At 58.3% G+C, this 25,485-nt stretch overlaps 7 protein-coding genes across 7 annotated transcripts; 3 read left to right on the top strand and 4 right to left on the bottom strand.

Moving 5' to 3' along the window:
- Nucleotides 1-1,192: 1,192 nt before the first annotated feature.
- On the top strand, nt 1,193-2,886 carry BKCO1_1700087 (rgs domain protein; the record flags this gene model as incomplete). Its single annotated transcript, XM_020271704.1, has 3 exons — nt 1,193-1,815; nt 1,865-2,579; nt 2,635-2,886. The coding sequence occupies 3 exons, from the start codon at nt 1,193-1,195 to the stop codon at nt 2,884-2,886; spliced, it is 1,590 nt and encodes a 529-aa protein (XP_020131601.1).
- A 1,486-nt stretch (nt 2,887-4,372) lies between these two features.
- On the bottom strand, nt 4,373-6,464 carry BKCO1_1700086 (sporulation protein rmd8; the record flags this gene model as incomplete). The annotated part of the gene is made up of 3 exons (XM_020271703.1): nt 4,373-4,557; nt 4,682-4,867; nt 4,952-6,464. 3 exons carry the CDS (start codon nt 6,462-6,464, stop codon nt 4,373-4,375), a joined length of 1,884 nt encoding a protein of 627 aa, XP_020131602.1.
- A 1,647-nt stretch (nt 6,465-8,111) lies between these two features.
- Nucleotides 8,112-9,332, bottom strand: BKCO1_1700085 (uncharacterized protein; the record flags this gene model as incomplete). The annotated part of the gene is made up of 1 exon (XM_020271702.1): nt 8,112-9,332. The coding sequence occupies one exon, from the start codon at nt 9,330-9,332 to the stop codon at nt 8,112-8,114; it is 1,221 nt and encodes a 406-aa protein (XP_020131603.1).
- Nucleotides 9,333-11,748: 2,416 nt separating this feature from the next.
- On the top strand, nt 11,749-16,292 carry BKCO1_1700084 (histidine kinase hhk13p; the record flags this gene model as incomplete). The annotated part of the gene is made up of 2 exons (XM_020271701.1): nt 11,749-13,518; nt 13,578-16,292. The coding sequence occupies 2 exons, from the start codon at nt 11,749-11,751 to the stop codon at nt 16,290-16,292; spliced, it is 4,485 nt and encodes a 1,494-aa protein (XP_020131604.1).
- Nucleotides 16,293-18,647: 2,355 nt separating this feature from the next.
- On the bottom strand, nt 18,648-20,672 carry BKCO1_1700083 (fad binding domain protein; the record flags this gene model as incomplete). Its single annotated transcript, XM_020271700.1, has 4 exons — nt 18,648-19,457; nt 19,519-19,970; nt 20,047-20,300; nt 20,374-20,672. The coding sequence occupies 4 exons, from the start codon at nt 20,670-20,672 to the stop codon at nt 18,648-18,650; spliced, it is 1,815 nt and encodes a 604-aa protein (XP_020131605.1).
- Nucleotides 20,673-22,254: 1,582 nt separating this feature from the next.
- Nucleotides 22,255-23,277, bottom strand: BKCO1_1700082 (short-chain dehydrogenase; the record flags this gene model as incomplete). Its single annotated transcript, XM_020271699.1, has 1 exon — nt 22,255-23,277. The coding sequence occupies one exon, from the start codon at nt 23,275-23,277 to the stop codon at nt 22,255-22,257; it is 1,023 nt and encodes a 340-aa protein (XP_020131606.1).
- Nucleotides 23,278-23,890: 613 nt separating this feature from the next.
- On the top strand, nt 23,891-25,107 carry BKCO1_1700081 (s-adenosylmethionine-dependent methyltransferase-like protein; the record flags this gene model as incomplete). The annotated part of the gene is made up of 3 exons (XM_020271698.1): nt 23,891-24,049; nt 24,103-24,399; nt 24,469-25,107. The coding sequence occupies 3 exons, from the start codon at nt 23,891-23,893 to the stop codon at nt 25,105-25,107; spliced, it is 1,095 nt and encodes a 364-aa protein (XP_020131607.1).
- Nucleotides 25,108-25,485: the final 378 nt, after the last annotated feature.

Here is a 25,485-nt window from a genome sequence, read left to right as displayed (position 1 = left end):
CACAACTCAGCCCAAAGTGGACGCGAGAGGGCACATTGGGGAGCAGCATAATCATGGCAGAAGCTACCCTTGGATGTTATCATCAGCTCCGGCATAGCTGTCGTCCAATCACGATCTGCAACAGACGAAAACCCGGGGGGTTTTCTGTCTGTGTAATGTTCGATTGGCCAGCGGAGTGGAATCCTCGAACTCGAAGAGGACGGTGCAGCAACGTCGGACGTCTACAGGAGTCCGTTCCGCGGCCAGGGCAGTCGAGGGGAGGCCCCAACCGACCTGCCATTGGATGTAGGCGCACATCGCATTCTAGAATCGCACATCGCATTCTAGAATGGCACATTGAAGCCTCGAGCCGAGCCACGACATGACTATTGTATGTCGCAACAATGACGAACAAGCAGTGCTCATGTGAACCCATGACCGCAGGCTATACGATGACGGGTACAACAGCCGTGGAAACACGGGTCAGTCAGCCGCCAGAAATGATGATTACACACGCCCAAGTTTCTACAAGAGACCAGGAGCGCTCTCACATGTTGGCACCCGCAACGGTCAAGTCCTGCTTTCCTCTTGTCTGGAAACAAGCAGATGATGGAGAACACTACAATCCATGTACAAGGGCGGAAGTCGTTTCAAGGTATGGTACACTCCACGTGGTGCCCTGAGTCTAGCCCCATCGGGTCCAGGACTTCTGATGACCAACAGAGTCGCTGGCACGTTGTTGGGATCCCGCGTACCCCAGATGGCACGTGACCAGTCGGCATGGTACTTAGTCCAAGTATCCGTACACAGCTCTGCAGTGGGCGCAATGCAGGGCATTAGACTCTGGGACATTCCTGGTCCGGTCTTCGTCCACAGAAAGAAAAGCTGTGGCGGGGACGTCAGCGAAATGTGCGCGGCGTCGATCCGGCGGGCTGGCCTGACGGGGATCGCGTGGAAGTCTTTGTAGTGTCGCGGATAGGTTGGAAAGGCGATCAAGCTGGTCAGGGCAGCGAAGCTATCGTGGGGTGCAGGCTTGCCGGGACGAGAAGCGAACGGGCATGGGCCTGGGGAGTTGCGGCGGCATGGCCAGAGAGCAGGGCCGAGCAGCGTGGATGCTGTGCAAGGCGATGAGATTGCGTCTGGATGCAAGGTGTTGGGGCTCGGGGGCAGGGAGGGCGAGGCGCCAGGCCCCGTCATTCGCCGGTCGCGCGAGATGAGGAGCCTTGGCGGCCGCCCGTCGCGCGCGCCCACGCCGTACGACGTCAACCGCTGCAGCAAACTGCCCTCCCTCAGCGCCATCCCAATATCTCTTCCGCAAGTCTGCTCGCAGTCGCACTCTCGGCCCAGTCGTTGCCCAGCGATCCGTTTTGCGGCCTTCCCTGGTGGCCCGGCCCACCCTCCGTTCGCTCCGACCGTCGCTCGTTCCGTGCCCTCACCTCCTCATTTCCAGCAACTCGTCGTCGCGACCCGTCTTGCCTGGACGCGGCCTGTCGCCGAGACACCTTCTCCGCCTGACACGCTCAACCAACGCCTCCCTCCTCCTCCGACCGCGTTCCGCCACCTCTCGGCCTCCACAACCTCTCGCGCCGCCCACTCCGACCACCATCCGCCTGGCCCTGGCGCCGCCGTGACGCGACAACAAACACAGCTCCGCCGTTGCGCTCCCGCAAACGCCATGACGACGCCCTCGAGCTCGCCGGCCCCGGAGGTCTACCGCGACCGCCTACCAACCCTCTACGAGGTGCTCAGCCGCAGGACCTCGGCCCCCGTCGACCTGTTCTTCTTCTACATCTACATGCGCGACCAACAGCGCTCCGTCGATTATCTGGATTTCTGGTGGGCAGCGCACTTCGCCCGTCCCATCTGCTGCTAATTGAATCCTCAGGCTCGATGTTTCTCAACACATGGCCCTGTGCCGTCACTACGTTCGTGAGCTTCGTCGCACCAACCTGTTCGGCACCCCGGAACTTGAGAAGTCCGGCAGCAAGAGATCTTCCGCCATTCTGGACAATGTGACCGAGGCCGGGCCCTCCAACGAGAAGACCACTCCCGAGCAGCGCCTTTCGGCCTTCCTGCGCGAGGAAGATGTGACCAGGCACCATTCACCTCACAACAGCGTCGGCACCACCGACTCCGCGCGTTCGAACAACGACCCGCCGCGCCCGAGCTTCATGGCAGGTTCCCAGGCCAGCGGCTCCCCCATGCAAGACTCGTCGGGGCACCAGCAATCCACTCCCGACCAGCACACCGTCACCCGCAACGATATCCGCGCCTCGGCCGAGAAGATCTTGTACACCTACCTCCTCCCGGGCTCCGAGCGCGAGATCATTCTGCCGCAGAGCATTCTGGACAGGATCACCCATGACATTGAGGTCGAAAACCGTGACGATCCCGAGGTTTTCGACACAGCCAAGGATTACGTCTACCAGGCCATGGAGCGTGACGCTTTCCCTGGCTTCTTGCGCTGCAAGGCCTTCGGCAACCTGGTGCCTCCGAGCATGATGGTGCGCATGATCATCGGCTTGCTGGCTATGTTTGGTGGATTCTGGGCCGCTTTCACCCTCATTTTCCTGAACCACTCGAGAAGCAACCGTTGCTGGGTAAGCATTTCCCCCATGCCTGTATCTATAACCCCAAAGCCCTTGACTAAAACAGTGGTCTCGATACCAGCTCATCCTCCCCTTCACCATTGGCGTCTACATGCTTGCATCACACCAGTACATGCTCGACCCTCTTCTCGTCTTCGCCCGCCGCAGCGAGACGACATTCGGCAACTTCGGCATGATCCGTGAGCCATTCGTCAAGAAGCTCCTCATGAAACGCGCCATCATGGTCCTCCTCATCATCATCCTCGCCGACGCCGCCCTGTGCCTGCTGTTCATCCTCGTCCCGGGCAAGCGCCTATGATGCGGCGGAAGGGTCATGCCGTAGCCTTCCCTGAATTACCGGTCGTGTTATTGCCTTTTCTTTCACTTCCGACTTAAACAACAAAAAGCGCAGCACTAGCGATTGTGCTATCTTACTCTCTCGCTTTTCTTTTGCCCCCCATCCGCGCATGGGGCGTACAGCGTGCTTGCGGGTTGAAAATTTTTTTTTCCTCCCAAATTATACCCTTGCTCGAGTTATTGTCTTCGGGATCCAAGGCGCACACACGGAACCCCGGCCGGCCACACCCGAAAGCGTGTGTTTCCTTGTCCGTTTTGTGTCGCTCATCTTTCTCGTTGGGCGGCGAAACCAGGCGTATAGCGGGAGTCTTTTTTCTTTTCCAAATATCCTTGAAATCATTATAACTGTCCCCAGATGGAAAGATTCTTACTATCGTATCTTACTGTCGTACTCGGAACCCTCACCTCTTTCCTCCTCCCACCTTTTTTTTTCGGTCTCTTTACTCTCTTGGGCGCTGTTCGCTCGCCTGAACGAACGTTTGGTGCTCGATTGATATTCACACTGGACCATGGATTGACTTTGTTCTTTTCTTTTTCCCTTTTTCCTACACCTCTCGATATGTTTCGGACGTCGCCATGGTTCTGGATTTGCGCCTCTTTATTTTCTTCTTCTCTCCGCTTCCGCTGTGGGGATTTTAATGATTCTGTTCCTCTTCCTCTCTTCCTCTCTCTCTCTTTGCCATTGGCGCTGCGGAAAAGCGGTATGAGAGGAAAGGAGAAGAGAGGAGAGGAGATGTGCCTATTCGCCAGCGTTTGGGGAGGGATCTTGGTGTTGTTTAATTTGAGAAGAGAGGAGAAGAGATGGTGGGAGAGAGGGGAGAGGAAAGGGCAGGATGAGGGTTGTATTGTAGGAATGGCGTGATGTGTGGGTGGGAGGGATAAGCGCGGTGGTTTTTTTTTTTTTTTGGTTCTAGTCTGGAGGAATTAATATCCCCACAATTGATGGCTGTTACCAAAATATGTGGTTTTCCTTTTCCTCTAGAGTACCATTGAGACATCATTGACCACCTCCCGGTGTTCACGTACGGACAAGGTGTGTGTATGCATGGGATAATCGACGTGTGTAGGAGAAGACTCTGCTTGCTCCTTCGTCATCCGAAGCTACGGAGAAAGATTTGTCTGGACGAGGAGAAGAGAAGAACAATGACAGAAAAAGAGAACGCGTTTTCTCCAAGAACGCCGAGATGATGAGCCCTTCCCTTTCCCTTTCCTTCACCCAATGCAAAATAAACACCGTCGTCTTTCTTCCCGCCGCAACCAATCCCAACCCCGCCCAAAAAAAAAAAAGAAAGGCTCATGATTTTCTTCACTGTCGATGGGCTCCTGCAAAGAAGAGGGGAATATCTATCTATACAACGCCGAAAACGACAACGATTATGCGGGTAGAGAATGCGATCGTGCTGCTGTTTCTGCTGCTGCTGCTAATACCACTGTTTCCACTCCGGCTGCTATAGCAGATCCTCTCGCGGCGAGCACATGGGCAAGGGCACGCCACGACCACCCACCATAAAGGCGTTCGCGTCCGAAGCTTCCTTCTTCTTGCCCTGGGTGAGGATGCCGAAGCGGAGGAAGACTTCGGAGCAGGTGACGAGGATGGAGAGGATGATGAGGATGATGATGATCCAGGTGATGCCTGGACGGGGCGAGGGCGATGTTGTTAGTCGTGTTTGGGGTACGGTGCTGGCTGTATATTCTCTCGTTCTCTTCTCTCGTTTTTTTTTCCGGAGAGGGGATGGAAGAAGGGGAAGCCAACTTACGGGTCATTTTCTTGTCGGCAATGGAGTCGCTTAGGATCTCGGCGAGGTCGAGGAAGACTCGGCAGCGCTCGTTGAGGACTTGGATGCGGGGCTTGATCTCGAGATACTCGCGGATGGCGGCGTAGAGCGGGTGCAGCGTGGGTTCGGATTCCCAGAAGAAGTTGGGGACGTCGAGCATGTTCGACGCTGTGGGGAGAGAGTTGTCAGCAAGGCAGTGGCAAAGAACCAAAAGGAGTTGAAAGGTCGAAAGGCGGGGACAGGGCAACTTACAAAGGTTGACATCTACTCTGCTGGCGAACAACTGTCCCAACATGCTGACGACTTCCTCACGCTGCATGCCCAGCTTTCCGGTGAGGGCCAGGCGGCGTGGTACGTACTGCGCCTTGATCATGATCTGGGCCATCCTTTCCTCGAAGAAAGACAGCTTGGTGCTCTGGGCGATGGCATGGCTCATGGCCAACTTGATCATATGATCTCCGCTCCGCAGTGTGATCATGTCGTTGTAGACGCGGGGCCTGCTGATGTTAGGGTTGTATTCGAAGTGGAACTCTTCGGTCTCAAAGTCCTCCTCCTGCTGCGGTCGCGTGACCAGAGGCACGTTGGTGATGGACTGCGAGAAAGTGAGGTCGGCCAGAATGTCCTTCTCCTGGCGTTCGGTGAAGTTCCAGAAGACGACGACGCCGTAAGAATAAACGAACATTTCGCCGAAGCCGAGGGCGTCGGGAGCGATCCTCGGCGGCGACATTGAGCGCTGCGAACCGTCTCGATGTGGAGAGCGTGGAGACTCATACATGTCTTCGGACGTCCTCGACACGCTGCCGTTGCGAGGGCTTTGGCTGGGGGACTCTCCCTCCTCATGGGCTCTTATGCCGTAGCGCTCATTGTCCCCGAAGTAGCCCTCGTGGTACTCCCTGTTCTCGTTCCGCTCAATCTCCTCGTCGAGCACGCTCTTTCCGCCAGGGCTCTTCAAGACCGGACTGCTGCGGACGCGGTAGCCGTCATGGCCGCCCAGCAGGGGCAGATGGTAAACGGTGTACAAGCAATCGTCGTACAGCTTGGTGCGGGCGGCGTGCTGGCTCTTGACGAAATCGGCCGTGGCGCGCAGCTTGTAGGACTGGGCGGTGCAGTAGGCCGTGACGCGGGCCAGCTTCTCGGCGCGGCGGGCCTTGGGCAGGCGCTCGGCGTACGACTTCTCCTTGACGCCGGCGCGCTCGCTGCGGATGCGCTCGAGCTCGTTGTCGTCGGGCGGGCCTTGGTCCTCGTCGGCCCTGAAGCCTTCGAGCAGGTCGTCCTCGTTCAGGTCGTCCTCGTCGGCCTCGGGCAGCAGCACCAGCTTCTCGCTGACCTTGCTCGACCGCGACGGCATGTACTGCGGCGCCAGGCGGCCGCTCAGCTTGGGCTCGAGCGGATGCCTGCCCGACGGCGTGCGCGTGTGGCGCGGGCGCTCCGGGACCGGGCCGCGCCGCTGGCCCGAGGGGATCTCGGAGGCGTACTGGAGGACGTTGTCGACGCTGATCAGGCGCGTGGTCGAGGTGCGCGGCACCATGGGCGGGCGTTGCTGCTGGGCGATTTCGCGGGCGTCGGTGACGAGCACGGTGGGGCCGCGCTTGGGCTTCGCTGCTGTCGTGGACGCCATTGCCGGAGGGTCGGGGGCGCGGGAGGACGACGTGTTGTGTTTGGGGCCGAGGGTGGATGCGGTGTCGTGGGGAGCTTTGGCGGGTTGCATTGGTGTTGCAGCCCTGCGAACGTCATCGCCCGGCCGAGCTTCTCCATCATCCGCCATTCTCGGCGGCCTCCATGCAGCCATTGGGTCACAAGCTCATCGGAGTGGCCACGAACCCGTCATCAATTGGTCTAATGCGATAGATCGGCTGGCACGGCAGGCCACGAACTCTCCTGCCAACATGGCGACGCCGGTCGAGTGCCCCTGCCACGACTTCGGCCTGCCGCTTCCCTACCTTTTCGATGCTTCTTTCGGAGGACTTGACTTATCCGGCACTTGTTTCGATTCCCCCGGCGCCTCGCCATCACTAAACCGGAATATCGCTCTCCATCCAGGAATGCCATATAGTGCTTCGAGGTCTTTGTCTGGTGTTGCCATTTTCTCGCCCCTTGCCGGCTGGTCGTTCCCAGGCTTCCCATTGGACGCCGGGGGTCGTTTCTTTTTACTTTGCTCCATGTCTATAGCACTGTAGTGAAGTTTTCTCACTCAGTATCGTCGGTCTGCAGGATTGATATCGCTAGAGAGACCCCAGGGATGGCTTCCATACCGTGCGTGGTTGCAATTTCATTCAACTTCTCCGGTGCAGGATTTCGTCGCTTTTTGAACGGCTGTGGTGGAAGTGCAGATCGGCCAATGCGGCCACTATCTCGCGCGCATCACCGATACTTAAGACGTGACCTGTTGGGTGCGCACATGGCAAACGGAACCGGTCGTCACTTTGAGGTGTTGGCATTGCAACGCCTCCGTTGATACGGATTGCTACACATGTCTTGCCATCAAACCACGCGGGCATTATTGACGACACACCGCAGATCCGGGACGGGCGGGCCGATTGCATTCATTTTGGAAATGGCTTGCGGGCTGACGATTTAGCAAACGGCGTGGCACAGATAGTCAACGGCTCTGCCGCACGCCACACCAACGCCAGACTGCCAACCGTCACGTCCTCGCTTGGACTGGTAGCATAAGAAGCAACACATGATTGCCACCATCCTCAACCGCCATGCTGGCAGAAATAATGGCATTTCACACACAACATGTGCTCCAACTACCTTTCTTTCTCAAATCTGGACTGGCGTGGATGCACTCCTGCCCTAGTCTTTTTACCAAAGAATGCAAGAATAGTTGTCGAGGAAAGGCTGTCGGGAAAGGCTGGAACATCTCGCAAATTTATGTTTTTTGTACGTCTCCAGTTCGAACTGAAAATCTGTGAGACTGAATGCCTTCTTTGATTTTTGTTGACCACTGAGCTACGAAAATCTGAAATCATCTTAACGAGTGTACGTTTAAAGCAATGTATGTACATGCTTCGGTCGGACAAGTGCAACATTACACCCCACAACGGTTCATTAAACTCGGCCCACGTCGCTCCCCAAGCAATAAGAAAAGACATTTAAAACTTAAAGACCCTCGCCGCCCTCTTCCTACGGGCACTACTCCAGACGACGTCAACATCATCAATGCCAGCGATGCCAAAGCTGCTCAACGCCTTTTCGTACGTTTTTACGTATTCCGCCATGCGCTACCATGCCCTCCTACACCTCCGAGTGTATCTGCGCCTCCGGGCGCTTGTCTTGATTGTTCCCCTCCATGCCCTCCGCGCACGTTCTCACGCGTTGTTCCACCACGAGGTCTCGGAGTCGGGGTCAGCGTTCCCTGATCAGAGCCGTCTTCAGCGCTTTCTTCCTGGCTATCATCCGGGTCGACCTATGGCGTCTTTGACGCCGGACGCAGACCACGAATACGTCTGCTGGCACGCAAAGTCGGAGGCGGATTTGGAGTAGCCGCAGCAGCAGCAGCAGTTCTCGACACATTTGCTTGTCGCACCTGAGAGGCTGCCGCTTGTCTTTGCCTAGGCCGGCTTGACGGGCTTGTAGCGGCGTTAGCTGGTGGCAGCTGGGTTTCGGCAATGCTACTGTCGGAATCATCGTTCTCCTGATCCTCTTGTTCTTCCTCATCTTCGCCCTCATCCTCCAACTCATCCTCGTCTTCCTCCTCATCTCCCTCATCTTGCCCTTCACCCTCGTCCTCGTCGTCCTCATCCTCTTCCTCGTCATCCTCATCCTCTTCCTCGTCCTCAACCTCCAGCTTCACCCGAGGCCTATCATACTCTTCCTCTTCCTCGTCATCTTCTTCCTCGTCGTCCTCAACCTCCAGCTTCACCCGAGGCCTGTCATACTCTTCCTCCTCCTCGTCATCTTCTTCCTCTTCCTCGTCGTCCTCAACCTCTAGCTTCACCCGAGGCCTGTCATACTCTTCCTCTTCCTCGTCATCTTCCTCCTCATCATCCTCTTCCTCGTCATCCTCTTCCTCGTCATCCTCTTCCTCGTCATCTTCTTCCTCGAGTCTCTCGCGCTTCACAGGGCGCAGGTCGGCATCGTCGTCGTCGTCATCAGACTCGTCCTCCTCGAATAATCCGCGGTCGCGACGACGATTTCGTCTGTCGCTTGGCGGTGGTGAGCTCGAATCACGACTTTCGTCGTCGTTGTCATCAGACTCGTCTTCGTCGTTGTCATCAGACTCGTCTTCGTCGTTGTCATCAGACTCGTCTTCCTCGAACAATCCACGGTCGCCACGATTTCGTCTGTCGCTTGGCGGTGGTGAGCTCGGATAACGACGTCGTTCTGCAGCTTGCGCCTCACGTCTGGGGCCTTCCACTAACTCGGCCGTATATCTCACGAGCTGGATCGACGCATAATCCCCTGGCGTGGTGAGGCGACCTGTCCCTCCCATAAAATGGATATCCTCAGTCGGATCTTCGGTATGAGTCAGATTTTCAATCCTATTGTGATCGGGATCGCGGGTCAGAGCATAGTTTGGGATCCTCCGATCTTCCCTTCTGAGGCGATTCTGGACCAGCGGCAACGGCCAGTACAAATCTTCCACAATAGGGCGGAGGTGGTATTGGCTGGGACGGTCCAGCTCCATGTGAGCCGTGTAGATGAAGTCCTCGCGTATGGGACTAACGCGCGCCCATCGATTAATCGAGGAGTAGTTTACCAGATGAATTGGCGGGGCTCCCGATCCTCGACTCAATACCTTCCATTTTAGTCTCCACCCCCGTAACTGAAATTCAGAATCAGGAGCCCTGTGGGGAATGTGGACAATAATCTGGACATTGTAGGCATCGGCCAGCAGCTGTACCATTTCCATGCTACCTTCCACCCTCCAGTCGAACAGCTGGTCCAGAAGGCGTCCGCGCCCGTAGCGTCTCGTGGAAGTATCTAGGCGTTCATATAGCAGTCTTCGCTGACGGGCCACCCTATTGAATTCCACATAGCGGTCGTTGCGGTCGCCGCGTCCGTTGCGGACGAAGGCTCTTCTTACGTCCATTGCATAAAGCCAAAGGTTTTGAACCGCTTCCTGAACTGAGCGCCAGTCCGCGATGTTGTGGGCACTTGCAAAAGATCGAAACAAGGTCTTCATCCCTCTCCAGTGTGTACCCCGGGCGCCAAGCAAAGGGATCGTTTGGTGCCATCGTTCGTTCTGGTGTCCTTCAAAGCCGCTCAATGTGAATAGCCTCTCCAGCTCTACTTCCATGCGTTCTTGATCTGTCCGAGGCGGAACAAAAGAAGGATCGCCGTCGCCGATATAGGCCCCTGTCCACAGTGAATACCGGGGATGCGGGTGCAACTGTTCATAAATTCCTGTTGTTTGGTGAGCGCGGAGTTACAGACAGATAGATGGAGAGAAATTACTTTGTTGGTGTAGGGTCAAAGGAGCAGGAAAGTAACATGGATCCTGATGGTGAATCATCCGCCAATCCAGCCTATGTCGTCCAAATCTTTGAGGTCGATCTTGAGCTATTTCGAGCTCATATTTCAAAAGCTTGAATAGGAGGGAAGCAGGATCATCCAGCGTGCCTCCAAGCCCGCGAAGTTGACAGAGGTTGAGGAGTTGCTCTGGAGTCCACAGCTGAGCCAAAGGGACATATTGATCATCGTGCCTTCTGTCCAGTGCCTTTCTGAGCGCGTATGCATCTCCGTTGGAATAAAGCCCAAGGTCTCTGCACCGCTCTTTTAGCGGATCCAAACTCGGCCTGTATAATGGTCCCTTGAGCAGTGCAACTATGTCCCTTTTGGGCCAAGGCACAGCCAACTGCTGGCGATTCAGCACCCTGCGCAGTTCTCGAACGAGTGCATTTCTGCTGAACTCGTCGAGATTCTTCGCGTCGTGCCGTGGTTCTACATAGGGTTGGCCATGGGGGATCACTAGGATAAGGTCGGGCTGTATGGGATTCTGATTTGCACCAGTGTAGTTGTCCTGTCTGACTGGCATCTCGATTGGGTGGGGGAAACGAAGAGGGATGCGATGAGGAGCCAAAGAGGAGAAGATGGCTTTATCATGGAGGTGACAAAGGACGCAGGATCAAACGAGTACACACGTTCGCAGGAGGGGTACACGCATTGTCTTCATTGTTTGTGGTGCCGGAAGCGGCGTAAGTAGCGAACATGTCAGCGGCAGGCGGAAAGCATTCGGGGTGAGCTTGGAGTCGTCTTCTCTCGGCTTGGCGTGACGTCGCAGTCGCAGACAGTGGTCGGGGGCGAAATCCGACATGAAGGAAAAAAGCGCCGAGCACCGGTTGCGGCAGGGCTGGCTTACGGCACTGAGGCAGAACAACGAGCGAGGGTGGACTTCTGCATGCCCAGCGTCGAGGGGATTGGGGCAACCCGAGGTCACACAAGGTGGGCGTGGTTGGAGGAGACGCAGGCGGCGGGAGGGTCTGGCGCGAGACATGTTCGAGGAGCGGCGTCGCATGGCGGTCAAGGAGGCGGCAGCTCTCGCGGGCGACACTGACGGGGTTGACAGTACCTAGTGTTGACATGGCGGCAGCGGAGCTGTGGCCGGCTGGTGTGGGCGGGGCGTGCCGGAAGGAGCATGGCTTGGTGGGCGGCTGGCGGGCGATGGCGGGCGATGGCGGGCGATGGCGGGCGGAGCAGCAGCGGGATCTGACACAGGTGGCAGCTGCAGGTGGCAAGGGCCGCTTGGGGCTGGATCGCGACTCTGGCGCAGATCCATCTGGAGTAAAGCCGTCCAGCGGCGATCGCCTGCCCAGCCGAGCGCCCAAAACCCACCGCCGGGCTTACCAGAAAGCGGCCCGCGGCGTCCACCTCGCGACAGTCGTCCGTCTGCCTCGCTGCCTGCGCCTGCTGAGCCTGCCCGAGCCCTTCGCGCTGCACCCCGAGCCCGCCACCGCATCATCTGGCCCGCCGCCCACGCGGCACCCCTGCTGCCCTCTGTCTTCGCAACTAGCCGCGCTAGACACGCACTTCAGCCGCCTGCTTGCGAGCCCACGCCGGAGGCATGCGACTCGGCCCTCGCCCTCCCCCTCCATCGCGACCCTATGATTAATCCGCCGTCAATCTTCACAGGACTGCCGCGCGACCACACACGCTCGTCCACCCCGGAGCCCCGCCCCACCGCTGCGCCCGACCACCCCCCAACCCGCGACGGCCGCAACAGCTCGCTGCCAGCGACAAAGGCCACGAGCGCATGGCTGGCTGCGCAGCCGCATGCCACTGATCCAGAGCCGCCCCCAGGCCCCGTCAACCCGCCGTCGTGCCGCAAGTCAGTCGCTGATTCGTTTGTCGCTCCTTCGAAGCCTGCTGAGAAGCGCCTGTTTCCACACCAAGGCCCCGCCCACAAGCACCCCCACAGCGAGCCGCTGCACAAGCGCCGCAAGCTCCAGAAGCGCTCGCGCCACACGCTCGACTGCTTCGATCTCCCCGCTCCGTCCCTGGACCGCAAGCAGCCGCCTTCGCCTCTCTTCTTCTCCCACACCAAGCGCGCCCGCCCGCCCTTGCCCGCGCGCTTCTCGAGCTCCGAGGCCGCCGCGAGGATGTTGAGCAATGCGCGCGAGGACAGCGGCATCAAGACAGTCACTCTAGCGCGCGGCACATATGCTGGCTCGAGCCCCTCGACCCGCACATCTGTCGATCGCGCGAGCCTGCCTCCCGCTTCGCCCGAGATTCGCGACAGGCCCGAGGTGCCGCGCGCCCTCAGCAACATAGGCATTGGAGAGCTGCTGGAGCAGGACGGGCGCCCTACTTTCATTGTCGATCTGGGCGAGCCCACCAACTACGGCCCGGGATATTTTCATGTAGTTTTCGCCAATTCAGCTCTGCGCGCCAGCATCGGCCTTCTCGACCTCGTGAGCGGCAAAGTCGTGCATGGGTCCCAGGACCCCGCCACTTTCAAGGCCTTTACCCACTTCAAGACGTGGGTACTCAGCGCCGTCGTGCACGGCGAATCCCTGGACGTCTGCATTCCTGGCATGCTCTACGGCGGCCTGTCGTGGACCATATACACCATCCGGAAGAAGTACCGTGTCGTCAGCGGCAACTATGCCGCTTCGCCCACCCCGACCACAACCTCGTCTCTCCCGGGTTCGGTGGCGACGCAGCAACCGTCGTCTGCAGGCCGGTTTGCAAGGGGGCAGAAGCTTGGCCCTCCTGATTCCGAAGGCCTGGTTCTGCCGAGTACCGAATCGGATGCTACCGACTACTTCGGCCTCGCCACGGGCGACGGCCCTTCGCCTGATGACATGCCCAGCACCCCACAGACGGCCGGCACCATGACGACCGCCGCGGAGCCCGCCGAGACGCCGCAAACCCCGGCTGGCTTGACCGGACGCCTTTTTGGGGCTACCTCGGATGTAGCTTCCTTTGTCACTCATCCGTCGTTAACAAACGAGTGCGTACTCCGGGCTGCTGTTGCCGGCACCGTTGATCCATTTGAAAGCTGTAATGACCCGAGTTCCAGGAAAGAGATTGGCTTCTTCGACTGGACGCGCCTCCCCATCGACTCCAATCTCCCCAAGCACATCCAGTTCGCGCGTAGTGTGGACTGGGCATCAACTCCTTTGGGGCCAATCGAGTTCTGGTCAGCTGACTTGCGGCAAATGTGTAATTTGATCATGGCCAGCCCTCATCCTGCAGCCATGTACTGGGGCGAAGACCTTGTAGCAATATACAACGAAGCATACATATTACTTGCCGGACAAAAGCACCCGACTCTGATGGGCCAAAGCTACAAGGATGCCTGGGCAGAAATTTGGGAGGACGTCAAAGATGTATTTGCGAGCGCAAAGACCACCGGCCAGGCCACAATGAAGGTGAGTTGGTAGCGAGTCGTCTCCTCGACTCTTGTCAAAATTAACCCGCCGCCTTCCAGGATGACGATTGCCTTTTTATCAAGCGAAGCAACTACCTCGAGGAGACGTACTTTTCCTGGGCGATTATTCCAATGATCGGAGGCGATGGAACCGTCATGGGCCTCTACAATCCGGCATTTGAAAAGACCCGGCGGAAGATTGCCGAGAGACGGATGCTCACCCTCCGCGAAGTGGGCGAGCGGACCGCTGTCGCCCGTGACATAAAATCTTTCTGGGACCAGGTCATGAAAGCACTCGCGAGCAACGAGTATGACACGCCATTCGTGCTCCTATACTCAGTCGCGGACGACTCCGACAGCGACTCTTCATCGATGCATTCGAGCAGCGTTTTTGGCACCAAGCAATGTTTGTTAGAAGGTTCAATGGGCGTACCAGCGGGCCATCAGTGTGCACCCGACCAACTGGAGTTAAAGACGAGCATGGACGGCTTTGCGCCTGTACTACGGGAAGTTATGAAGACCGATAAGCCGGTTTTACTGGACATCGGCAGCGGAGACCTGCCTACAGAGATGATGGAAGGCATCGGGGGCCGCGGTTTTGACGATCCCGTACGGTCCATTGTGGTTTGCCCGATACATCCGACCACTGGAGAGTCCATTCTGGGATTCTTGGTCCTTGGCGTTAACCCGAGGCGGCCCTACGATGATGATTACAACCTGTTTGTTCAACTTCTAAGCAGGCAGTTAGCCACGTCTTTGGCGTCGGTGGTTCTTTTCGAGGAGGAGATTCGTCGGGGTCAAAGAGCTGCAAAACTGGCTGCGATGGATCGGATGGAGCTGTCCGAACAGCTTGCCGCCAGGACCCAGGAGGCAAGAGACAGCGAGACGAGATTCACTCGCATGGCGGAGTTTTCTCCGGCCGGCCTTTTCATTGCCAATTCAGAAGGTCACATCATTTACTGCAATGACACTTGGTATGAGATATCCCGAGTGCACAAGGACACGGCCAGCACGGATCAATGGATAGACGCAGTCAAACCGGAGGACCAGCAGATGGTCGCTCATCTGTGGAATACCCTGGTCGAAAAGACGGAGGCTGTCACGGCCGAGTTCCGGTTCAAGGCGCCCTGGGAAGACAGGAACGGCAACTCCACAGACACTTGGGTCCTGTTCAGCGCCTACCCGGAGAAGAATGTTCAAGGTACTCTCAAGAGCGTCTTTGGAACGATCACAAACATCAGTCAGCAGAAATGGGCCGAGGGCTTCCAGAAGAGGAAAATGGAGGAGGCTGTGGAGCTGAAACGGCAACAGGAGAATTTCATTGATATCACTTCTCATGAAATGAGGAATCCTCTGAGCGCCATCTTGCAATGCGCCGACGAAATCTCTTCCTCTCTGCTCGAGTTCAGACAAAGCGGATCAAAGGTGATCGAGGAGGAACTCGTCAGTAACAGTATCGATGCTGCCCAAACCATCGCACTCTGTGCGCAGCATCAGAAGCGTATCGTGGATGATGTGCTCACTCTGAGCAAGCTCGACTCTGCCATGCTTCTTGTGACGCCTGTCGACGTCCAGCCGTTGACAGTCGTCCAGCGCGCGCTGAAGATGTTTGAGGGAGAGCTGCAGACCGCCGACATTCAAATGGAGTTCATAGTGGATGAGTCCTTCAACAAGCTCGGCGTAGATTGGGTCAGACTGGATCCATCCCGTGTGTTGCAAGTGCTAATCAACTTGACAACAAACGCCATCAAATTCACCACGACCGAGGCCAAACGGACAATCAAAGTAACCATTGCGGCATCGACAGTCAAGTTTTCCAAGCTAGAGAACAGACTCGTCAACTACTTCCCCACGCGATCGAAGAGAGTAGACATGACGGAAAGCCACGACTGGGGGACAGGCGACGACATCTACGTGCATTTCGCCGTGCAAGACACCGGCCGTGGCCTCAATGAAGAAGAAAAGAAGCTCCTCTTCCTGCGCTTTTCCCAAGCCTCGCCCCGCACGCATGTGCAATACGGCGGCTCTGGCCTCGGCCTGTTCATCTCACGCGAGCTCACTGAACTCCAGGGCGGCGAGATCGGCGTCTCGTCAGAAGCCGGCAAAGGAAGCACCTTCGCCTTCTACGTCAAAGCCCGCCGCAGCAGCCCGCCCGCCGACCCGGTCGAGCAGCTGCCGGTCAGCCTGGCGCGAGCGCCCAGCGACCCGCGCAACAAGCGGGCCCAGGACCCCATCATCAAGACCAGGGACTTCGCGGCGCCGGTGCCGAGCCGGCCGACGAGCGCCGCCAGCAGCAGCCAGAAGAACAACCAGGCGCAGAGCAGGAAGGACATCACGGTGCTCATCGTCGAGGACAACCTGGTCAACCAGAAGGTGCTGCAGAAGCAGCTCAAGAACCAGGGCTTCACCGTGCACGTGGCCAACCACGGCGGCGAATGCCTCGACCAGCTGCGCACGTCGACGCACTACGCCGCGCCGCTCGAGACGTCGGCGCCGCCGCTCGAGCTCTCGGTCGTGCTCATGGACCAGGAGATGCCCGTCATGGACGGCCTGGCCTGCACGCGGACGATTCGGGGGTGGGAGGAGAACGGGAAGCTCATCGGACACGTGCCCATCATCGCCGTCACGGCGAATGCGCGGGCGGAGCAGATTGCGCAGTTGATGGCGGCGGGGATGGATGACGTTGTGAGTAAGCCGTTCAGGATTCCGGAGCTGGTGCCGAAGATTGAAGAGCTGGCGGAGAAGTTCAAGAAAAGGGAAGAGGACAAGAATTGAAATGAAAACGGTGGGGTCGAGGGAGATTGTTTTGACGACATTTACCTGCACGGCAGCGCGCGAGATTGTAAAAGAGGAGGGATTGTAGCATTACGGACATCTTCTTCTTCTTCTTCTTCTTCTTCTTCTTTGCTGTCTCGTCTTTCGCTTTCGGCGGCTGGCAATTTATTGATTTGGTCTCCTGACCACAGCGACATGATGTTTTGCGGCACGGCGCATCTAGAATCGGAGGGCGTCCCGAGGGCACGCACGCACACACGCGGGCAACGAGAGAAGGACACGTGTTATGTGCTTACGGTTTGATGGTTTGGCATTCTGCATCGGCGACTGTTTTTTTGCATAATTTTCCGGCTCTCCTTGTTGAATTTTTGTCTAGAGGGAGACACATGTTAGTTATCGCTTGCTGCAGAGATTCACTTTCGCTCACTTCATTACACCATACCCCCAGTGGCGGGAGCGGCGCGGTTGGGATAGTCGTTTTTGATTGGACTTTTTGGGCTTTTCTGGCCTTCACTTTCTGCAAGCATGTTGGCGTCTTTGCTAGATGCATATCCGTCAGCTTTCGTTCTTGGTCAAGCGGTTCATGGGTATATCGAAGCGGCCATTTGGGTCCGTTGGGCGGCACGGCTCTTGTCAGCCCTTTCTTTCTTCTTTCCTGCGGCACCACACACGACAGTCGGTACGAAAAGGATTTGGGTATAAAAGCGGATGGATGCTGCTGGTCTTACTAAGGCAGTCTTGTTTCTGGCAACAATAGCCCACGCACACAGACCACGAGACCGGTTTTGCCCCCCCATGTCTTGTCCTGCTCGAGGCCGAAGCCGCGGTATGTGTGTGTGAGTGGTCGTGTCTCATCTGCAAGGAGCCAGCCAAGCTCTCACCTCAAGGGAGGGGGGGGCCCTTGATCACTTCATACTCAAAGATTGGCATCTCATCGAAGGTGCAGCAGGTGTGGAGCCTGATCGACGTCGGGCCGGTTGGATGACAACATGTCGGACAAGGTGCGATGCTGCTGTCCGGAAGCGAAAAAGCAAGGCGCTGGTGATGACCGAATCGGGTTACTTCATGTAGTCAGCACGCGCGCAAGATGGACTCGCATGGCCTGAGCGGGACGGTGGAGTGATGGTGCTATCGGTAGCACTTATCCGGAGACGGGCATTGGACGCCACAAACGAGGACGTGGTACAGCTGGAGAGGGTAACCCGAAAAACCCAGCAGGCGGTCCTCAGTGAAGATTTACTTGTTTTTTTCTCCTCAACGGGTCTGGAACATGTTATGGTCATGGCTGGTTTTCTTGTTCATCCAACCATGGCCTTGATTTTTTTCGACTTGAGGAGAGGGGTGGTTTGGGTACGAGTCGTGGTTGAGCGCGAAGTGAGGTCCGACTCAGAACGGGGGCTTGCGCCGCCCATGCGCCCACTTTCCGGGTCCGGTAACGTCGACAGAGCTAGTCGGCGATTACTACCTCCGACGACGACCTTCGATCCATCCACGGAGCCTGCCACGGACATAGATCCTACCGGACACTCTTGCACGGGTGTGCTTGGGCTGACGGTCTGCAACAGGACGCTTTGAGACGACATCGGAAGCTTCCACCACCAATGCTTGACACGAAACCAAGTCGGGCCCCGGAGTTTTAGTAGCGCAAGTTCTGCAGGCCCGACCGATTCCGAGCTGCAGCAGGGCTATGCGGGATGAGAGAAAAGAACGTGTCTCTGACTCTGGGGCTCATGCATCCCTCGCCCCGTCCCCTTCTCCGGAGCTCGGGGAATGGGTGCATGGAGCTGGTTACAGCCGTAGGATTGTCCGGAGCTGCGTGCTAATTGTAATATATACATTATGCTCGTAAGCAATTCGGCATGCAGGTACGTGCAGCAGCGCCCGCTCCGCGCCCGCTCCGCGCCCTACCGCTTACGCCATCTGACTGGCGGCAGACAGTCCGTCGGGACAACGCGGAATACGAACAGCCACACGACACCTTATGTACGGCCGCCCGCAACCTGCGTCATAAAGTCACTGAGCATCTCATGCGTATAAGACGCCGCCCCCACATGCAGAGTAAGCAGTAGTGCCTGGGGATCAGGGGTTCCAGCAAATCTTGCTTAACCGACGACCGACTGCATGCATCGTGGGTTGGGCCTCTTTCAAACGCGAGTTGACGTCATGAAATTCATTCCTATGTGCGGGAAAAAAAAGATCAAGGAGGTATTAGGACGGTGTGGCTATAAGGAGTGACCCGTACATGAGTAGTGAAACAGCGTTGACAACAAAAAAAAGGAATACAAACGCCCCCCCATCCGGGAAACCGAGAGCTAAAGACAAGAAGAAGAAAAAAAGGGGGGTAACAAAAGATATTCAAGCCGCCGTTGAAACCATCTCAGCCCGCTTCTCCCGCAGCTGGCACTGCTGCTGCTGCTGCTGCTGCTGCTGCTGCTGCGCATCGATCGCCACCGCCGTCACTGCATCAACGGCTCCACCAACGCCGCTATCCGACGCCGCAACCGCAGCCGCAGCCACCGCCTCAGCCTGCTCTTGCAGTTGCTCCTGCTCCTGCTCCTTCTCCTGCTGCCCCTGCTGCCCCTGCCGCTGCCCCTCCTGTCCCCCTTCCCGTCCCCGTCCCTCGCCAACAACTCCCCTCACCGCCGCCGCCGCCGCCGCCCCCGGCCCCGCCACCGCCATCATCCCCTGCACCTGCCTCTTCATCCGCTGCTCCGCGCCGTCCAGAAACCGGCGCGCCGACGCGACGTAGCGGCGCACGCGCTCGCCGTTGCGGTGCTCGGGCCAGCCGTCGATCATGTCGGCGCGGCAGAGGCTGTCGAGCGTCATGTTGAGCCACAGCTCGTTGGTGAGGTGCGGCAGGCGCTGGAGGAAGCCGGCGGCCATGGGGTTGGGGTTGGGGTTGGAAGAGACCTTGAGCTGCGTCTCGCAGTGGAAGTTGGCGCCGCGGACGACGGAGAGGGCGCGCGCGTGGCGGCGGTGTTGGTAGGTCGTTAGGAGGTGGGTGGCGGTGGGGTGGGGGATGCTGGTGGGGGTGGTGGGGGAGGTGGTGGAGGAAGAAGAAGAAAAGAAGTCGGGGTTGGAGGCGCGCAGGGCGAGGAGGAGGCTGGAGAAGACGGCGGCGGATTCCATGGCTTGCATGGCGCCCATGGCGGCGTGGGGCGTCATCTGCACGCGGGGTGAGATTCGAGCAAGTGTTTTTTTGTTTTGCTACTGGTTCGTTACGTACCTTGTGGGCCGAGTCGCCCAGCAGCAACATGCGGTCGCGGCACCACACGTCGGCGACGCCCTCCTCCAGGCCGGTCATGACGGCGACGCGCTTGGCGGCGAAGACGGCGGCGAAGCTGACGCCGGCGGTGACGGTGGCGCCGGCCACGAGGGCGTAGGCCGCGGCCAGGTCGTCGTCGGTGAAGCGCCTCTTGCGCTCGGCGGGCGCGTGGAAGCCGATGGTGTCGTGCAGGTCGACGAAGAGGAACCAGTAGAGCGTGCCGCCCGCGCCCGAGAAGATGAGCAGCGACGCGTCGGATTGGTGCACCGTGAAGGCCCGCCCCGGGTTGATCTGCGGGAGCGCGTTGGAGATGCCGTACACGCAGCCGTATCTGGTGGCGAAGTCTGGGCGAGGGGAGGGACATGTGTGGTCAGCGGCAGCAGGGCTGGAGAATCCCGGTTGTTCATGCATGTCTGGGGGGGGGGATTCGTTTTTCCTTCGGGTGGAACGGGGAAGGAGGGGGGGGGGAAAGGGGGAGGGGGAGCGTACTGTTGGGCGTGTAGTGGAGCTGCGGCAGCGCGGCTTCGATTTCCCGCCGCACAAGGCTCCGCACTCCGTCGGCACCCACGATGAAGTCGCAGCTCAGCCGGTCGCCGTCGGCCGTGGTGATGGTGGCGTGGGTGCTGCTGCTCTGCACCGAGCAGACCGTCTTGCCCGTGAGCACCCGGGACTTGTCCTTGATGCCCTCGTAGAGGATCTCAAGCACCCGCTGCCTCTCCATGAAGTATCCTCCGTAGCCGAGGCTGGCGTCGATAGCGGGCGGTTAGCGTGGTTCGCGGGCGTGCGAGGGACTGTCTGGAAGTGGTTTGGACTTACATGTCCGGGTAGGATCTCATTGCGTGCAAAGTGTTGTAGAGGGTGCCGTTGCCGTCACGGTATTCCCAATAGTCGTGTGCCACTGCATACTCCTCGACCTCGTCAATGAGTCCAATCTGATCGAGGATGCGGAGCCCGTTCGGCATCAGGCCGAGGCTGGCACCCTCGGGCGGAGCAATGTCATCGCGGGCTTCGAAGAGGGTGTAGGAGATGTCGGCTTGCTCAAGGATGTTGGCAAGTGTCAGACCGGCAGGTCCACCACCGATGATGCCAACGGTGACATGTTGCTCAGTTGCCATTTTGTTCGAAGGTCGTAGGGTCTCTGGAGTGCGACTAGGCCGAGAAGTTAAACAGTTGTGTCCAAGAAGTATCGATGACCATTTCTCGACAGCCTTTATATATCCCCCGTGGCCCGGTTTTTTGTCGCATCTTGCTTTTTGACATGATCTTGTTTAGCGCCACGATGCAGAGCCACGATTCAGAGCCAAGAGAAGGGCTTGGTTCGGCCGAGCTGCACTGTAGCTGTTGGGCGCCTTCGCACGAAGCTTCCTAGATGCCTGCGGGAGGGCGGCTGACCCCCCAAGACCCGAGTGTGAGACCTCTGAGCGCCGCTGAACGTGCCTGACCCGGGCTGACACGGCTGCCACTCGGCCCGTGTCGGGCCCCCGGCCCCGTACCACCGTCTTCCCCCGTCCACGCTGCTTCAGGCATCGCTCGCAAGTGATGCCGTGGCCGCAGGGCTTCTAGCGCTTATGACGTGCGTCCAAATTGGCAGTAGAGTTTATGCTGCTTACCTCACTGGCATGTAGCATCATATGGTGGAGTCCCCGCAATACTAGGGGACCCGCGTATTGACAGCATCATCCCCACATGGGAGGCGCTCCCGGTGCCCTTGAAAATGGTTAAGCATATCGTTAAGCCGCCTTGAGTGGCGTTGGTTGCACTGGTAGGGCTGTGCCGTCGTTTTCGGGTGGCACTGTTCTTGGCTCCGCTTCCTACTCAGCTGATGGATGCCGACCACTATGGAATTCGAGCGTATATGTTCCGGACTCAGGCATCTGCATCCTCTGACTTTGCCACTCGAGTCCTGAAATATCCTTCAGTGCGCGCCTGACCCGGTTCTTACGAAGCAAACCGCAGCAACTCTCCATTCAATAGGGGCTCCGGCTCATCCTTGTTTGCGTCACAGTGAGAAAACGTGACCGCAGTGAATAAGGCTATTACTTCCGAATCCTGCCATTTCCTACGCGCAGATACCTCCGGCAAGGGACACGGACGAGTTTCAACGGATGAGCATCTGCTAAGTCATTCATACGGGATCATCTCTCAGGTCCGATGAATCCATTACGGACCACACTTCCTCTGAATAGTCAACAGGCGTACACAACTCCATCGCTTATGGAGTTGCTTACGAGTTGGCGCATGCCGAAGTAAAAATACATTCTGAAGCATCCATTGTTGCACTGGATGCTTGCGCAAGCATGCCTGCTCTTCACTCTTGACGAGTATAGCTTCCTCCCTGGTTCTATAACGAACATGGACAAGTATGACTCCATTCACCATGCTATCCGACAGAGAATTCACGGCTCAGGTTGAGCTCCGAGGAAGATGGCCAAATGTGTGGTTCATCTTTAGTTTGAAGCTAGTGTATGTGGCGTTGGTTTTCGGATAAGCAATTTGACGGTACTTGATGCGCACTCTCGTGACTGGCCCACATCCCATCTCAGACTGCAAATCAAAGTCACTATTGCAGAAAAAAAAGGCTCGTCCAGAACATATTGGTTGTGTCCATCGCTACTGTCTTTAAACTTTTCTCGTCGGAATGCGCAAAGGCGAATATTCAATGACGACGACGGCGATTACAAGAAAAAGCAATCTGCCTCAAACATCCTCCGTCAACCCCACCATCTCCTTGCTGATCCTCCAACACTTCTCCTCCATCTCCTCATCAAACGCCCACGCCGCGTACCCCTTATCCGACATTTGCGCGCCCGCTCCCACCACATTGTCGGACAATTGCACGTCCTCGAGATACTTCCCGCCCTTACCCTCCCAGGCCTTGCCCACAGCGGCCCAAACCTGGGTGGCAGCACCCTGCACCGGATTCAGCATGACGCGCTGCACCTCGGGCGCATTCCATGACTCGACGACCTTGGCATCGACGTGGACCTGCAAGCCGGTCATGATGCCGCCGGGGTGCAGCGACAGGGCGTGGAGGCCGCGGGGGCCGTAGCGGCGGTCGAGGGCGTTTGCGGTCCAGATGTTCGCGGACTTTGCGTTGGCGTAGGCGGTCCAGGGCTTGTAGGGGGTGGCGGTGAAGTTGACGTCGTCGAGGTTGGGGGGCCCGGCGCGGTGGCCGATGCTGCTGACGTTGACGACGCGCGAGGCGAAGGCGGGGGTGGCGGAGGCGAGGAGCGCGGGGAGGAGCAGGTTGGTGAGCAGGAAGTGGGCGAGGTGGCAGACGGCCCACTGCGTCTCGAAGCCGTCGACGGTCTTGGCTTCGGGCGTGGCCATGACGCCGGCGTTGTTGACGAGCACGTTGAGCTTGGGGCTCTTGGCCAGGAACTCGGCGGCGCCGGCGCGCACCGAGTCGAGCGAGTCGAGGTCGAAGCGGAGGAGCTCGAGCTTGCCGGTGCCGGGGCTGGTGGCGAGGATGTCCTTGATCACGGCCTCGCCCTTTTTGAGGTCGCGCACGTGCAGGAACAGGGTGGCGCCCGTGGCGTGCAGTGCTTTGGCGGTTTCGAGGCCGATGCCAGATGAGCAGCCGGTGATGAGCATGACCTTGTCGGTCATGGTGTTGACACGGCCTTCATCCTCGACGATTTGCAGGGCCGTAGGGCGCGCGTCTCCAGGGCCTTGCGGATTCTCGAAGAGAGCGGCGTACGGGGCAAAGTTGGGTGCCATGGTGTGTTTGGATCAAGGTAGGTGGATGGCTTGGCTGTGTCGAGGCGAAGTGGATGGCTGCACTTATACTTTGATGCTCCGCAGTTTCTGGTCCGGGGCTAATAACATGGCCAAGACCGCGTTGGGTATGCAGCCTTTAGACCGATCGATCCGCGCTACACGACGCCAAGGACCTTGAAACTTCAACTCAGGAGAAATGATGGGGTCATTGTAGTGGAGCTCGATGGGTAGTGGACAACAGCTGGGCCTGAAAGGAGATATGGAGTCGGAAGTAGTAAGAGCTTAAATCCGTGGCGGCGCAGTGGCTGCTTACTGTGGCATTGTCAATGACGAGATCCGCCACCGTCGACCTCGCCCAGCATCCAGGGACGGTGATACAGCCCTAGCTTGAGCCGCGGTCACGTGGCGCACGTTCGGAGGCCGGGCGTGGTGAGATGGTTGGAGTTGTAGTGAGCGTGTTGGAGCTACCCGGAGAGGCAATGTAGTGGCTGCAAAAAAGCGTCGGTGGCCACCAAACACCCGGCAACGACTTATCGCACGGCGCCCCTCTCCGGAGCCGAAAAAAGATTCGTCCATCGTTTGCAGCCTCAGCTCCACACCCCACACTCTCACCATGGCCCAACCTTTCAGTTTTGGCTTTTCGGGCGATGATATAGAGATCGACGCCGACCGAGACCAGGGTCCTCCCGCCGTCGCTCCCGCTGCTGCATCGACTGCCACGCAGCCCGAGCCTGCCCATGTTCCCGCCCAGGTCCACAATGTTGCCGAACTGGTACGTACCCATGCTTTGCTAGTCGGAATGCCGACACTCAGTCTTTTCCACAGCTCCAAACCCTACCGGATAAGATATCATACGCAACGCAAGAGATCGAATCACCCAGCGGCAAAATTCTCGCCCTCCCCCGGCGCGAGCTCTTCGATGTCCGTGTGCAGCTCATGGCCGAAGACGACGGCTCCAACTCGGAGCCCGTGACTGGCCTAGACGAAGCCGACATCCGCACCAACGTCTACGAAGGCGGCTTCAAGACCTGGGAATGCTCCATCGATCTCGCAAAACTCCTTCTCGACCGCGGTCCGCGCAAAGACATCGACGACCTCTGCCGCGTCGACCACGTCGTCGAGGTAAGCCAAACACCATCCCAATCTCCACCCAGTCACATGTTTGCTTAACCATCCATCTCCGCTCCACAGCTGGGCTGCGGCACCGCCATCCCCACCCTCGTCCTCTTCCACCACGCCCTCACCCAATCCCTGCCCCTCTACTTCACCCTCGCCGACTACAACCTCCCCGTCCTCCGCCTCGTCACCCTCCCCAACCTCATCCTCACCTGGGCCTCCACCCTCCCCGCCGACTCCCCCCTCTTCACCCCCGACACCCCCAACCCCTTCCACCCCGACCACCCCACCACCGACCACGGCGACCTCTACCTCACCCCGGCCCTCGTCGCCGCCTTCCAGTCCGCCCTCGCCGACTGCCCCCTCACCCTCACCCTCGTCTCCGGCTCCTGGGCGCCCCCCGCCGCCTTCCTCGACCTCGTCCCCTCCTCCGAGCACATGAACACCTTCGTCCTCGCGTCCGAGACCATCTACAGCCCCGCCGCGCTGTGCGCCTTCGCCGACGCCTGCGTCGCCCTGCTGCGCCGCGTGCGCCTGGGCAAGGCCCTGGTCGCCGCCAAGCGCGTCTATTTCGGCGTCGGCGGCGGCGTCGACGCCTTCAAGGAGGAGGCCGCCGCGAGGGGCGCCGTCGTGGCCGAGGTCGAGAATAGTGGCGTCGATATGGGGGAGGGGGCGGGCGTGAGGAGGTGTTTGTTGGAGGTGCAGATGATGTGATGCGATGGGATGGGGTGGGCGGGTCTGGATGGGCGGTTGGTTGTGTGCGTAATTGAGTTACTTTGGGTTGTCTTCGACAACAGACTTTTTATCAGCCGATTGATATGGACAGCTGTTGCTCTATCAACCAAGATGGTGCTTTCTGGAAAGAGCTACAACTAACTATGGATTGCGAAGACCTTCCGGCATGAACGCGAGTGATACAAGTCCGATCACACAACACTTGGCAGAGACTGAATGTTTGCTGCTCTCTGACATGATACTTCTTTCCCCACAGAGCATGACCTACGTTCCACTTGAGTAAGCCCATCTTTAACCAGTGGCTGCGTTGTGAGAATGCGCCTTATCCTCACTCTACTCTGATGAAGAACATCATCG

Source organism: Diplodia corticola (assembly GCF_001883845.1).
Source record: "Diplodia corticola strain CBS 112549 chromosome Unknown scaffold17, whole genome shotgun sequence".
NCBI lineage: Eukaryota > Fungi > Ascomycota > Dothideomycetes > Botryosphaeriales > Botryosphaeriaceae > Diplodia > Diplodia corticola.
The sequence above is the reverse complement of the archived record's forward strand: the minus strand, read 5'-3'. Positions and strand labels throughout refer to the sequence as shown.